Here is a 15,792-nt window from a genome sequence, read left to right as displayed (position 1 = left end):
TACTCTATGTACATAAAAGCCACCTTTTCTTGGTCCTTTAATAATAATAATAATAATAAATTTGGATAACTTATATAGCGCCATTTTCGTAAAATAATACCTCAAGGGTGCTTCACCTTTGTCAGCTGGTGTAGCACTGGAGCTCTTTGAAGTTCTTTAAATCCCTTTGAGACATCTATAATACATCTTTAATAATTTTGGAACATAATAGTAGGAATAAAACTTGAACATAATAGTAGGAAAATTTGTCTTTATTGATACACAAATTTGTATTAGGTGTAAGTATTTATTTATTTACTTCATAATCGTGTTTTACATTTCTGCTATTAAACTTATCTTTACTAAAATTAGGTACCCTAAAACATTATTCCATACATAATAGATTTATCACAGAACAGTCAATACAGGCGGACCTTCAACTTTTGGACATGATTGGTTCTTGAAAAAGTGTGCAAATATTAAAAAGTAGAAAATAACTAATAAACAAAAATATTGTAGACCTGTTAACACTATGGACCCCGGCATAAAACTTACCCAGTGCCCGGCCCATTTTTGTGATATTTCATGTTTTTCGAAGGGAAGGGTTGAAAAAGTGTTATAATTATGAAAATAATGGATTAAATCAATTGAAACTTCATATATTTATTTAGAACACTTTAATAATTTGTCGTAGTATGATAATATTGCCAACATTTACCTTTTGGAGAGCCACATTGCAATTTTTGCACATGTACCGGGTCTCACTGCTTTTTTTGTGCTTTGAACACACCTTACAGGTTCGACAGGGTTTCCCTTTTTTTCTGTGGGAGATATAGCCATCAAAATATGCTTAGACATATCCCCTGACAACCTGCTCGGTGGATTCTGCGAGTTCCGCACTCGGAGTGCACCGGTGACTGCAAAACGTGGTCTCCAGAATGGGAAAAATTATTATTAAAAACTAAAGCATGCACATTTTCTAATAAGTAAACTCAAAATTTTCTTACTGCTAACATTGTTTTTTTTTAAATATAATGAAGGAATTAAAAAGAGCACATATAACAAGAGGAAAAATACTTTTTTGGACCACTTGATGGTCTTCCTGTGGATGTTGTAGTACGACAAGAATTGCTCCGAGATGTCCACACTGCTCATATACTTATTGTACTCAAACACACTTTCAGGCTTGATGATGTCACGGCCAAGATAATCTGTCTTACCCGTGTGTACCATCTTATCAGAATGTATTGTTGAAACCATTCTAACTATCTTTTTGTCGAACCAGGAATGAAGCAAGGTCTGGCCGTTGCGACAAAAAGCATTTTCACCTTTTTAGGGCATTCGATGTGGCTTTGAATACAGCTGGCAATCCACGATTTTGCCATATCGTACCACTAAGTCTAATGCCTTTTTGAAAAAAACTGTCAATTTTACACTGTTGTAATAATTATCAAGGTAACAGTGATAGCCTTGATCATTATACGGGGAAAGCAAACTCGTCACCGTATTTTCTAAAGTGTAACTTTCCCCGTGATACAGTGCAAAATTACAGATGTAACCAGATCCTGCTTCAGCACACAGTACGACTAAGGATACCATACCTATGGATTTTGCTAGGATTGTACACACGGAATGCCAATCGTCCTCGCCATGGTATCATCGCTTCGTCTAAAGAAATATTTTGCTTAGGTTTGTAAGCAGCCTGAAAGAGAGGAATAAAATGGTCTGTGAGCGATTGCATTTTAAAAGAGCCTATTGAAATCTACGGGATGCAATTGGTTGTTTGTAAAGTGGAGCATTTGCAATACATATTTGGAAAACCTATTCCGGGACGTAGTACGGCCAAAAATAGGCGTTTCTAACAGAGCATTAGTAGACCAAGTAGTCTCTAAACTTATTATTGCGTACATGCCCCATGAGAATAAATATTCCCATAAATTTTTCCATTTCATCTACAGTGACATCAGTCCATTGCAAATCCTTGCTATGTGTGCTCAGTTTATGTATATTTTGCATGCAGTTTATATTTGTTTGCTCTACAATGGAATTTTAAAAAATCTCTAATGATTTCTAGCATCGTCTCGAACATATGTAGCTTAATTTCTTTTTGTTTATATCGACACTTAAATTTCTCTATTTTTCAATCATGCTCACAACTTTATAAGCGGAAATATTAAAACGCAAACCAAATAAATTGTGTAAACACACAACCTATGTGAGACTAAAGCACACATTACCGTAGAGAGTAGTGGAAATATGACACACATACAATGCAGTGTATGTATTACCCGCCCATCTTGTGAAATTTCTCACAATGTTTTCCAATTCTGAATACACGAAAATTCTTGATTCTCTAAAGAAGAAAAAAAACATTATGTGCTGTTATGCAGTTTTTTTTTAAATAAAGCCAGCCAAAAACATTGGAAGATGTATTTGACATTCAGCCTCGATTCTTATTCTGAGAAATCCTTTATTCTAAGCGGCAACATGTGAGAGAGCGAAAGGATGACTAACTAAAATTTATATGAAAAATGTGCTGATTTGCAATCTTTACAAAACTAGAATGTCCAAGAGACGAAGGCCGCCTGTAATTTCAGACAAAATAGTATTTAAATAAAGTCTAATTCATAAATTTTTCACAACGATTCCTTCTTCTTATTTCTTCTCCATTTACACATTCGTCACCGCACGCCGATATTCTGCCGATAGAACGGCAACTTGGAGAGATCCCTTACGGCGCATTTGGCCGCCCTGGACAACATGTCGTTGGGATGAGTTTGCAGCTTCTCCAGGATGTCTCTCTGCCTCAGGCCCCAGACCTGGCCGAGGCGCTGGCAGAGCGCGCTGCAGCAGTAGCGCCCCAGCAGGCCAATCAGCACGCAGACCCTGGTCTTGAGGGTGTCGCTGGGATGGACGAGCAGGCTGCATATGTCGATGCATTCCCCCTCGAACAGGACAGACTCCACGAGCTCCGCGTTCTCGGGAAGGTCTTGCAGGATGACGGTCAGCATTGTGACTGTGTTGAGTACCATGCGCAATCTTTTCTCGTCTAAAAAAAATACATATACTATAAAGCTTTTGACCTTCACTGTACAAAGCCTTCATAGTGTAATGGCTAGCGTGTTTAGCTTACACACTGGAGATTCCAAGTTCGATTTGAAGTCAAAATAAATATAAGTGATTTTTCACTCTATTTAATCATTTTATTGGTGAGATTATTTTCTTATATGCATGCTAATATTGCTGAAGATTTATTTTGTTTTGCAAAAATGATCCATTTCAAATTTAATGGACGAAAACAATACGTTTTTAGAAAAGAAATAGAGATTTCATACCTAACCTAAAATCTTATGCAAGTAATCTATGTTAAAATCCATAACAATCATCACAAAGTAGAAGATGATTGTAGATAATATGACAACGCCACCAATTGATAAACAATAAATTTGTAAAGGTGTATTGTATATGTAAAATAACTCACTAATCAAACTTATACTACTAATAAAACTAACCCTTCTGACAGAAAAACTAGCATTTAAAAATTAAATGTGAAAAACGTAAATTAAAAAATAACTACACTGGCTATAAACACTGGAGATAAAGAAGAAGAATAAGCAATTAAATGTGTTGTATAACTCACGTAATGACAAGTACTGGGCGAGGAGTGGCGCAGTATTTAAGACGGCCACTGCGTCACACAACTGCTGAACAAATGGCGCTCCACGAAGACACAGCTGGGTCGTCAATTCTGTCAGTCTACAGAGTGCCAACATCTCCTCACTCGTGAGGTTCCTCACAGGACTAAAATGGTAAAAACAATAACATTATAACTAAATACAGACTAATCAAAAACATCATAATCCTGTGGAAATTCCCTACAAATGATAGATAAGCCCATGAAGATATATTAACCCTTTGCCTGACAAAAAAAAAATGGCCTTTGTGGATTCGCCCATACCTGGTACGGGCACCCCGGTGAAAAAATAGCTCAAACTATTTTATCATATTATTTTACGAGGTAGTTGAATGTATGCTCTATGTGTGTGGACTGTAATACCAATTTAGTGTGAAATTTGCTCATCCTTGGAGTTTTCACTAACAATGAAATTAATTTTATCGTAACTATCACTCACTTGAGTATAACAAAAATTTTCGTGCAATGTTTGACAGTCGCTTTCAGCATCACTATTGGATTCGAAAACAATAGGTTATTACAAAATGTATTTCTATTTTTTTTACAAAAAATTAATAATTTTTTTTTTGTGAACATTATTGATGAAAACTTAAGAAACTTACACACTGCGACACACCCTCCCAGCTCGAGACACTGGCATTATCGTCGGCATATAGACGGGCCGTGCTTTAGGCAAAGTATACCAGAATATACCGATATATGTATCAATTCTCAGCGCTCTAATGGGAAATAGATTTTAGAAAATACATATAACATTATAAATATGTGTTTTAATTACTTTTCTGTAGAATTGTGTTCAACAGCACTCTGGCGGATTAACAATCTGGCCGCGTATACAAGATTGGGAACCAACTTGACCTCCAAATACACCTAAAACACAAGAGGATCATTTAAATGCAAATTTAAGAAAACACTAGCTCCTTTGAAATTAACCCCGCTTATTAAAATTTTAATTTTAGTGACACTATTAGACCGATATGGTCAGCAGTGCAAATGTACTCTAAAGAGCAAGAGCGGGGAGACAGTTGCTGATTGATATCAAGATCCAGAAGGTGTCCTATCTGGGGTATGTGCTGAGAGGAGAGAAGTACGACCTATAGCACCTAATTACAAAAGGTAAAATAGAGGGTCGACAAGTTCTGGGTAGAAGACAGATGGCTCCAGAATAAACGAGATTGAACGGGGATCAGGACCCTTGAGGCGCTGTTTAGAGCTGCCCAAGACAAGGAGAATCACTCAAGTGATAGTCGACATCAGGGTGCGGTGCCCCAAACAGCATAGACAATTATGACATGGACGGCGTCCACATAGACGTAGAACATAGACAATCACCGCGGTCGAGCGAAGACGTCACCACGCTCTACCTTATTGTAAGCTCCACGCTCCACCTATTACCTCCAGTTAATAATAATAATAAATTTGGATAACTTATATAGCGCCATTTTCATAAAATAATACCTCAAGGGCGCTTTGTAAGCAAGCTCAAGAGCAAGTTGTCATTAGCATCATAGTGATTTCAATGAAATATTTCAAAATCAAAGTGTAACTTTATCAGTGATCATTATTTTGTATTAATGTAACATAGCGATAGGTAATTTCAATTCTTGTTAAATATTATAGAATAAATTGTGAATCAAGTAAGTAATTATTTTATTTAATTACAATCCCTTTATAAACGCATCTACTGAAGAGAAACAAGTGGAAGTTTGGAGCGCACCGTAATCCAAGCAAATCCATACCCTCCCCACAAGGGGGACCTGACATGACACAAACAGAAGGAGAAGGCGATAGTACCATCCTACCTTGAGTATGGTGCTGACAGTCTGGCGGGGTACGTGGGGCGCCACCAGCGGGAGGGAGAGCAGGGCGGCGAGGGAGCCCCGCACCTCCGTGCCAGCGCCCGTGTGTCGCGCCACGCCCACTACCATGCTCACCTGAAACAAACTTGAGATTTATCCCCAAATTCGGTGTTATTGAATTGACAATATGGAAGTCAGTGTGTGTATTTACAAGGTTTGCCATCTCGGCTGTCCAAACATAAAACACAGTAAGGGACATTTTTTTGTAGTTCGTTTTTTTCTCATTTTTGGACTAAGTAGAATCTACTTAGTCCAAAAATGCAAAAAAAAACGTACTATAAAAAAAATGTCCCTTACTGTGTTTTGAGTTTGGACAGCCGATCTGTCATCAGCTATTTTTTTTAAACTGAAATTTGTTTTGTTGAAATATCTTTAAAACATCAATGTCAACTACGCAATGAAATCTTTATTAATAAAAAGGTCAATTTTCGCTTGTTCAAAACGTTAAATATTCCAAAGTTTTTCACCAATGAAATTTTTGTCATAATATTGCATTCAAATACGCATGTGTAGAATGTACACCTATGATTTTACCAGTAAATTATTTTTTCACCACAATGGTTGTACCATCCGTTTACACTTCGCTCACTCCTTTCAAGAACGTCATAAAACAAAAATCGTCAATTTTCAGCTGTGCATGTTTTCGGAATGCCAAGAAAATGTATTATATCCCAGCAAAAGTGGCATATTTTTTACTTAACATTTAGCCGCTACAGGGCATAAAGTGTTGTTTTTTAATTTTGAAGAAAATGTATTGTTTAATTATTTTTTAAAAAATACTAAATATTTTTCAAATGGAGAAAAAACCTTTAGGTTTTACCTAAAAAGATCTGATGCACAGTAAAAAGATCAATAAGTAGCTTGATATTTATTTTTAATACACTGTATTATATTTTTAAACTTTAAAAACGTCCTCCTGAAAAATCAAGTTTTTTTATTTATGTCGTTTTTGAAAGGAACGGGCGACTTGTGACATGTGTTTTTACCTGTGACAAAAAAGTGGTAAAAAAAACTATTAATTTTAAATAACTTTTTTGGCCGCAATGGCAGCACCATCTGCTGAATGTATCAGCAACACACACAGTACTTAACTTTGCTCATGGGGGACAGTGTTCTCCTTGGCAGCTGTTGTCACCTAGTATTTTCAATGTTTTCAGTTGCATTGTTGCATCCTACAATTGTAATATTTTAATTGCTTCACAAGCATAGTGAAATTAAACATATTTGAAATATATGCTTTCAATTTTTTTTTCTTTTCCGTTTAAACAATTGAGCTACAGCAACGTGTGGTACAGCTAGTATATAAGAGTTTTAATTACAATGTTCTGTTGAGTGAGGGATTCAACATCTCCTTCCAACACTTCCTTCATATTTGATTTCATAAATGCCAGCCATTCATCTTTTTCAATCGGTGTACTGTCATCATCTGGAATACATAACACAAATCATATCAATAATACATATCTGGCAGTAAACAACTGGCGAGTTCTAGTACTAACCCTAATGAGTGAAGCATGGAGTTGGCAAAAGAAGGATGAAAGTAGACTAGAAAGTAGAAATGCCATCTCTCAGTGTGGCAGGAGCATGTATGATAGATGTTCAAAGGGTGAAATATGGAATGATTGCAAGGCTGAGAAAGGAGTGCTGAGGTGGTTTGGACATGTGGAATGAATGAATGAGGAAAGAATGATAAAATAAATTTACCAGGCGAATGTAGTAGGAAATGAGAGCAGAGGATAACTGAAAAAAACTTGGCATGATAAAGTATTTCAAGTACTTGAAAGGGATTAAATTGGGAGTCGGAATAATCGGCGGGTATGTATGAGGAGATGCGTGAATGTGGAAGTGGCGAAGAATATTTGCAAAGACAAAGTGGTGTGGTGTTCTATTCTTTCTGTCTAGCCCTGCGGGGGGAAGAGGCGTGATGGTTATTTAGTTAGTTTTAGAGCATATGATTCTGTTTGTTAAAAAACGTTTGCATTCAACAGTAGTTTGAGTATAAAGTTCTTTAACTAAAATCCAGAGCGTGCATAAGAACACTGCATTCTACGCATCACTGAGAGACTGTCGATATTTATGAAAATAAAATCAAAATTGCATACACACAACATACAAGTTTCAAAAATAAATGCAATAATGGGCAGAATCGTGAACATTACACAAATATATAAGTGATTGCTTATGCCAGCCAAATGCCAGGTCATAAGCCCTTGGATGATCAGACTTTCATCTTCTTTCATATAAAAAGAACGATAGATGTTTTCGATGAAGTTGAGACACCTATAATATCAAAATCAAAGTACCTATGAGATTGCGTCCGTCGTTGCTATTAATATCGCACAATTTAAGTTTCTCCGATACTTTCAGGGCTCCTTCCTCCTCTGTTATCTCTTCTTCCTTCTCATCATCCTTCTCCTTCTCCTCCTTACTCTGCTCCAAGGCCTTGACATGAGCCGCAGTCACGTGAGCGGGCTCACTCATCCTCCGTCCCTTCTCCGACTTCTCCAAATTCTTAAAATTGAATGACTTCTTCAAACTTCTGGTCAGCTTATTTCCGCTTCCAAAGCCAAACTTGTCTCGTGAGAACTGGAGAAGCTTCTGTTTATACGAGGGTGGAACGCTTCTGCTCAAACCTGTCTCTTTTTCAACTACGACAGCGTTTCCCGAGTATGTATTATTAGCAGTTTGCCCTGCTGCTGCAATATTGGTATCATTTTTAGATAATGTTTTTAATCTAATGGAAAAGTTGTCTAAATTTTGACTCAATTTTCTCTTGCTGACATGATCGTCTTTTATTTCATCGGTAGTATCGTTTATTACTTTATTATCAACAACTTTACTGTCAATTTCTGGATTTTTTTCCTTATCGGCTTCATTCAAAATGGGCAGCGGACATCTAGGCTGCAGGGCGAGCTGTGCGATGTTCGAATTCAGATTGCTGATAATCAAATTATCCTGATTGAGAACTTTGAATTCGTGTTTGAGAAGGTCTGCGTGAGCGCCCGTGATGAGCTGCAGGTCCTCGTCGTCGGTGCGCAGACTGTCTCTCATGCTGATGGCGCTGGCCACTCGAATGCTGTCGTCATCCGATACGGGAACAGCTTCCGAGACTCCGGCGGGCTTGACCCGCGCAACTTTCATCTGTTCTCTTCTTTCCAAAATCTGAACAGCCTGCGGCATCAAACTGAAAGACGCAAAAGTATATCATTAGATAATGAACTTCATCCTTCAAACCCTTATCCGCACCCCAATGGTGCATAGGGCACTGCATCATATAAACGCAGTGTTATCTTGATTGTTAACACATGAAGGAAAGGTGATCAACCCTCCGCTTCAGGTACCAGTCCAGGGTTATTTTGAATACATATTAGAGTGAAAATCACTTTTATTTATTTGACACCCCCCCCTGGGAATTGAACCCGGGACCTTCGGAACGGTAGCCGAGCGCGCTGACCATTGCACTATGGAGGCGGACAAAAAGAGATAATGAACACTCGCAGCAAACTCGAGATAATGAACACTCTGTCTGGCAATTTGTATGACCATGTTAATTAAGATTAACTGTATTTATCTGAAATATTTTTTGGTAGAATATACTTGGGTGATAGAGAAATCAGTGATTAAAGTTATACCTGTACCGGGCCAGACATTGTGGCCCACGGAGCTGCCTACTAGAATCATACGGGCCAGAATGTCTGGCCTACAGAGTGGTAAGAGTTAATAATGAATAGGAATGTTAACAATGTTTACTTTTGGGCCGTGTTGTTGAGTCTTTCCTTTTGTAATTGTTTAGCCGCTTTCTGGCTTTGAGAGAGAGGCTGCGTGAATGGTGATTCCGTGGGCGTTTGCTCAGGAAGTATCAAGATGTGCCCTGACACAAACGGGTGGATCAAAATCTCCTGCCAGCTAAACCGAAGAGCAGGATCTTTGTGTAGTAGCCCCTGAAAAAAAATACTGTAAAAATATACAGGATAATGTCACCACCAGCAAAAAAAACCTAAGTAAAAAATAGCATACCTGAAGGAATGAAACCACTTGCTGAGATACAAAGCTGGGCCATTGAACAGGTCGGTGACGAATCAGATGGACCAATTGAACGAACGAAGAAGTAGAAAAAGGAGGCTGACCAGCTATCATCTCATACACGATGCAACCGAGAGACCACAAATCCGCCTGTAATATTTACCAGTTTAATTTAAAACATTTATTTTTAAATCATCTATTCATTTTATTGCAATAACTATTACTACTACTACTACTTCTACTACTACCATAATTTATTTTTTTGATATTTTTTTAATTTTCAAAATCAATTAGATGAAACAATGTTTGCGCTTACAAAATTACAATCGATATTTATATTATTTATCAAAACAATAGAAAATGTTACTTTTTATTTTATTTTAATGATATTTGAATACAATTTGTTTTATTTTCGAGTTCCGGGACCTTTTTTGTTTTAAAAAAAGCCCTGCATCTAGTCATACATGCCCTCTGATTACATAGACTTTGGACACTACCAGACTTAAGGTTCTGATTGATCTGGTGATGACGAGTCTCACATTTGCAAATATACTTTCTTAGTCATTCTCTTGTTATCCATTCGCTTCACATGTCCATACCATCTCAAAGAACTTTTCTTAATCTTGGACATTATCAACGGTATAACGTTTTTTTCCACTTTTACTTTATTTGACCAGTGACCGGGTTTTATCATTACTGACATCATCAGATTGGTAGGAGGATAGACAATATTTTATGTTATATACACAACAAGGCAAGGGTTGAATACCATAATTTCATATAATTTTATAATTTATTCAATATCATCCTGGTACCTGAAGCGGATGGTTGATCACCTTTCCTTAATGTGTTAATGATCAAGATAACACTGCGTTTATATGATGCAGTGCCCTATGCATCATTGGGTGCGGACTCATTCACAGACCCTCGGGTCTGAAGAAGATTATAATAGTAATTGCATATGGGTTATTGTAATGGTTTTCAATAGCATTTTATATAAAAACCCTTACCGATTTGTGTGGCTTTCTATTCTCTCTAGCTTACCCCTGCAGAGAAGCAGTGTGATGTTAGTTAGTTATGTTTACTCACTTGATGGTCGTAAGGCTTCTCATCAATGAGCTCCGGTGCCATGTAAAGGGGAGTTCCCTTTATAGAAGTCAGGACATGAGTTCCCGTCGTCATATTGCGCGCCAAACCAAAATCGCAAAGTTTGGCTTTGCCATTGGAGTCGATCAGAACATTTTGCGGTTTCAAATCCCTGAAAATTTTCAATAATCTATTAACAATTTCATTAACTGATTCGGCAGTCACTTTGCTAGCAATATGATGATGACTAAAGCCCTAATGTCTATGTTCGCTGTACTGATAAAAAAATATTATAATAAATAAATAAAAAACAAGAAACAGCTTCTACCCCCTCTTCAACCTTCAACGTCCCAAGGACACAACTCTAAAATTTAGACTTCACATACGGTGTTTGAAAATGATGAGGATCGCATAGATATTAAGAAATAGTGGTATTTACCAAGTAAAATTAAATTGACAGCATAATTTCACCAGAAATTGCATGTTGTTTTTTTCCAAAAATTAACACCTTAAGGTGAGACTGACCGGAGCGTTTCGTCGTAACGTAATACGTTACGATGCGAGCATTCAGGCAGTCAGTACAGCGAGCCGAGCGCTCCATCCATAGTTTCGGATGCTCGCTGATGCTCGCCGCGAGCGATGTTACGATGAAATGCTCCGGTCAGTCTCCACCTTTAACCACTGCATATGCTACGTTGTCGTTAGGACGTTTATAGGAAATAATAACATAGGTTTTAGCCATGCGTTATCGATCGCATACGCCACATAAGCGCTCTCTGTAATACGCAAATTTGCTTCCAAAAAAAACATTATCTAACATTAAAGCTTTGATGTTTCACTACTCAATGGCAGGATATAATTACGAAATATCGATTAATGATAATATTTTTTAAAATCTATGTTTTCGACAAATGTTAGTCATTATTTTCAAAAAAATAAGTTTTACTAAAATAAAACAAAATTTTCATTTGAATATAATTTTAATCTCAATAGAAGAATAGAATAGCTATTTTGTGCCGAACCTAATTTTGAGTAAGACATTTCCATTTCCATAACCAGATTCCATTTGTTTTTTGCTGTATAAAAAAATAATCATAAACAATTTTAATAAAAAGACCTAATAATGATAATGCTTTTTCCGCTTCCAGATTATGTTTCAATTCATAATTGGTTGATTTCTTATTTAACTATATATATATATATTTTTTCTTAGAGGAATAACCCACCTGCAAAGCCTCCACTTTTAGAGGCTTGTCTGCGGGTAGGATAGTTAGGATGGGAAAGGTAAATGTGAAACCACAATCACCCAGACTGATCGAAAATAAATCTTTCTTGAATTCATTTGCAATTGGCGGGAATCGAACCCGCGACACCAGTTTCGCAATAATGTCTACCCAACTAGGCCACGGCGCCTGTCGTATGGACGGAGAAAGGTGACTGAAGCACTAGTTAATTTATTAATTAATTTAAAATGGATGATGTATCCACAAACCTGTGTAGAACTCTATGGGAATGTAAATAATACATAGCAGATATCAAATCCCACGTAAGAACTTGAGCTTTAGCCTCCTGTAGACATCCTTCTTTTCCCAAAACCCCGTGTAGATCCTTTTCGGCAAATTCCGTCACCACAACCAGTTCTGTATCCGTGTCAAAACTTTCAATCATCCGTATAATATTCGGATGCCGCAAGTGCTGTTGGATGTCACATTCTTGCCTGAGATTTTTCAGATCTTTTGTTGAACGCCCTTTCTAAAATATTGCACAAATAAATACTTTTTATAAGTAAACACTAACATATTTTTTTAAACGAATATCTAATTTGATGTGCGATCAATTTATATTCACCTTTCTTATAACTTTGAGTGCAAATATTCCATCTGTTTCTTTATTCTTTACTTTAAAAACCCTTCCGAAAGATCCTTCTCCAATGAATGCCAACACATTGTATTTATCCATTACAAATTACGATATTTTAATCCTTATAATTATCAAAATCCACGCGTTACGTTACAATTACTTAAATCGCGAACATTATTTAACTTTTCCTAGAAGCAAATACTATCACGGCGTTTTATTTACACCTGTTTACACCGTTTTGTTTTTCTCCTTAGAGCCAGAGACAATACCAATCTGACATTGTTTTTTCTATTTACTAAAAGTTTCTATGGAATTTCAAATGTTCCAAACCATAATCAATAGATTCCCAACATTTAAACCGGTGTCAGCTGTACATATACAGATAAATATTTTTATTATTATTTTTCCGACCGATATTTTTATAGCAAAGACGTACTTAGCCAGCCCAAATGTTTTATAAAATTTCTTTATATTTATTTTAATGCATGTTAAATCTACGTTCGATTGGCAACGGACGTGGATTAGGATTTTATATTTTAACACGCACCCACGCATGTATGTGCTTATAATGTATCATATATTAAAGAGTATTACAAGCAAACTTAGACTTATAATAAATTCGAATAATTAGTTTTTAATGCCATAATTAATTGCATATTAAAATTTACAGTTAAAAGTTAAAGTTACAATATGAAAAGAAAAAATAAGCTGTCTGTAAAAAAAGTGTTTTTTAACATCTAAAACAGTACGTGCCTATACGTATATATTAAATATTAAAATATAATAAAAATTATATTTTTATAATATTAATGTGTTTTGGTATTTTTTTAAAAATTAATATGGTTACTAATGTTTTTTTAAAAATAATTTGAATTCATTTTCTAAACATTACTACCAGGAGTAATGTGGAGTCGGTAAAAAAAACACGACTCCGACTACGATTCCTATATTTACCAACAACACGACTCCGACTCCACGACTCTACGACTCCGACTCAAAAAAGGTCAATTTTATCAAGTTATTTGTCATTACGTGTTCGTAGACTTTATGTATTAAATGACTCTCGGTGATTCACCATATCGGCGCGACTTACGCCTGCAAGTTAATATTCGTGCACAAAACACATTCATTATAATAATTTTAATTGAAATTTATATTAAATTTAAACGAAAAAGTTGTCGGAGTCAGTCATTTTTTACGACTCTTAATCGGACTCCGACTCCGGCTCAAACACTCGCGGAGTCGCGGAGTCGCGACTCCGCGACTCCAACTCCAACTCCGACTCCGACCCCACAGCCCTGATTACTACTTACAATCTTAAAATTAAAAACGCAGTTTTCTCCAAAAAGGAAACTGAGCTCTTGTGTTTGGAGAGGGGCTTACACTTGTTAGTTATGTTTGTTGGTACAATATACATACAATGCAATTTATTTTTATTGAAATGATTATTTATTTTTTTCGTGTTTTTTTTTTCTTTCTTAGATTAACATATGTATATAAAATTCATTTGTTTTATTTATTAGCATTTTAAAGTCTTCATTTTTTTATGTCTGTTGGGAAGTTGTTGAAGTACTTACATAGTTCCCAAATATTTAAAGTTCTTTTGGAATTGTTTGGTATTGCATTTTGCTATTGTTATTCATTCAAACCCTTATCCGCACCCTAAAGGTGCATAGGGCACTGCACCATATAAATGCAGTGTTATCTTGATCGTTAACACATGACGGAAAGGTGATCATCCCTCCGCTTCAGGTACCAGTCCAGGGTAATATTGAATAAATATTGGAGTGCATAAATCTTCTTCTTCTTCTTCTTTTTCTAGATCCTAAGGATCAGTGAATAAATCACTTATATTTATTTGACCCCCCCCCCCCCCCCCGAAGCGAACAATCGAACGCGGGACCTCCAGAACGGTAGCCGAGCGTGCTGACCATTACACTACGGAGGCGGACATTGTAAAGGCGGTATTGTAAAGCCATATTTACATCTCAAAGATGAACTTTTATTAAGATTTAAGTAATTTCACCCTTAATTTTTCACCCTTAAATAGTAGGAGAATTACAGTTTTTTTGAAAAAAGTTTCTACTTCTGGGACCATGAACACTGAAAACAATAATTATCTTTTATTATTTTGTTTTGATCGTAAGTTAGCTACTAAATGTTGACGTTATTAAAATGAATTCGTGTCGATGATATGTTCGATCTGATTCAATCTGTGTGAATAAATAACGCAGAGAAAATAATCTTATATTGCGCATCCCGTGAAGACCGGATTGTTTATACAACATGGTAGCCCGTTACGACATTTCCCGATTTATAATGGACTATAAACTAAATAATTTACCAATTTATGTGAATTTTTCGATGCTGAGCATTAAACCATTCGCCAAGTCAATTTAAAATAATGCACATAACAATTATAAGGAAGCACCTAAAAAACTTTTTTCATATTTCTTGTTTTCGTAGATTTGTAATACTTTAAACCACTTGTTTTGATCATATTTTAAGGGCAGTGATCGGCAAACCACGGTTCGCGAGCCAAATTCGTTTTTTACAATCATACAAGCTTGTTCAAACTGGAGAGAAGGTATCCGAATCCCTTAAAAGTAAAAAACAAGATTTGTCATTACCCACTTAACACTCCGCCCACTCATTTTATCCTGTATAATCCCGACCTATTATGATTAACATCCTTATGTATTTTAGACTTCAGCCTTTAGTGCATGTTACTCTGCAATCCTTGGTTCATGTTGGTCCTCAAGTCGACCGAAAAATGCATGTGATTAATACTTTAAGTAGTTGTGTGTGAATAGTGCTATAGTAGTGACGTGCAGTATTGTTTGGTGTAGTGATTGTCCCGACGAAGAGACGGGTACGTCTCGAAACCGGTAGACTGAAATCTCGGTGAGTAGTTATATACTAACATCACCAACATATGTTAATAAGATTTATGTTTTGTACTGACATTTCTTGGTGGAACTGCATTTTAAAGAATAAAATAATAACTATGCATTTTCCTTTTTAAAAAATAGAAAAAGGAAAATAATATTAATATTACAATCTTATTAATATGAATGATTTCCAAAATACATAACCGGAACGACATGCAACTAGACTACGAATTAAGATAGTAAGTGGGTCGGATATTTCATTCAATGCATTAATAATTATCATAATAGAGAATACGACAAACCAATAGTTTATTGACTTGACCTATTTAATTTTAGATATCTAGAAAATTTATTTTAACACACGTTTCCTCATCTGAGCAAAATAACAACAGATGTTAAA

The 15,792-nt window shown here is 36.0% G+C and overlaps 1 protein-coding gene across 1 annotated transcript; it reads right to left on the bottom strand.

Annotated features, from left to right (window-relative positions):
• Positions 1-266: 266 nt before the first annotated feature.
• LOC148310545 (serine/threonine-protein kinase fused-like) lies at positions 267-12,771 on the bottom strand. The gene is made up of 11 exons (XM_088258134.1): positions 12,490-12,771; positions 12,134-12,393; positions 10,645-10,813; positions 9,550-9,705; positions 9,283-9,473; positions 7,836-8,716; positions 6,852-6,958; positions 5,476-5,607; positions 4,452-4,543; positions 3,620-3,780; positions 267-3,028 (listed from the first exon to the last, which is right to left on the bottom strand). Exons 1-11 carry the CDS (start codon positions 12,598-12,600, stop codon positions 2,661-2,663), a joined length of 2,628 nt encoding a protein of 875 aa, XP_088114260.1. The 5' UTR covers positions 12,601-12,771; the 3' UTR covers positions 267-2,660.
• Positions 12,772-15,792: the final 3,021 nt, after the last annotated feature.

The sequence above is a fragment of the Brachycentrus maculatus genome, unplaced genomic scaffold (assembly GCF_059751285.1).
Source record: "Brachycentrus maculatus isolate JH-2025_06_01 unplaced genomic scaffold, ASM5975128v1 h1tg000091l, whole genome shotgun sequence".
Classification (NCBI taxonomy): Eukaryota; Metazoa; Arthropoda; class Insecta; order Trichoptera; family Brachycentridae; genus Brachycentrus; species Brachycentrus maculatus.
Note: the sequence above shows the minus strand (reverse complement) of the source record. Positions and strands in the feature narration are given on the sequence as shown.

Coding starts and splice junctions, on each gene's coding strand:
- LOC148310545 (XM_088258134.1), bottom strand. CDS start 12,600: ATGGATAAATACAATGTGTTGGCATTCATTGGAGAAGGATCTTTCGGA. Junction 3,781..4,451: donor GAACACAATTCTACAGAAAA/GTAATTAAAACA, acceptor TTACCATTTTAG/TCCTGTGAGGAACCTCACGA. Junction 3,029..3,619: donor CGCCCAGTACTTGTCATTAC/GTGAGTTATACA, acceptor TATTTTTTTTAG/ACGAGAAAAGATTGCGCATG.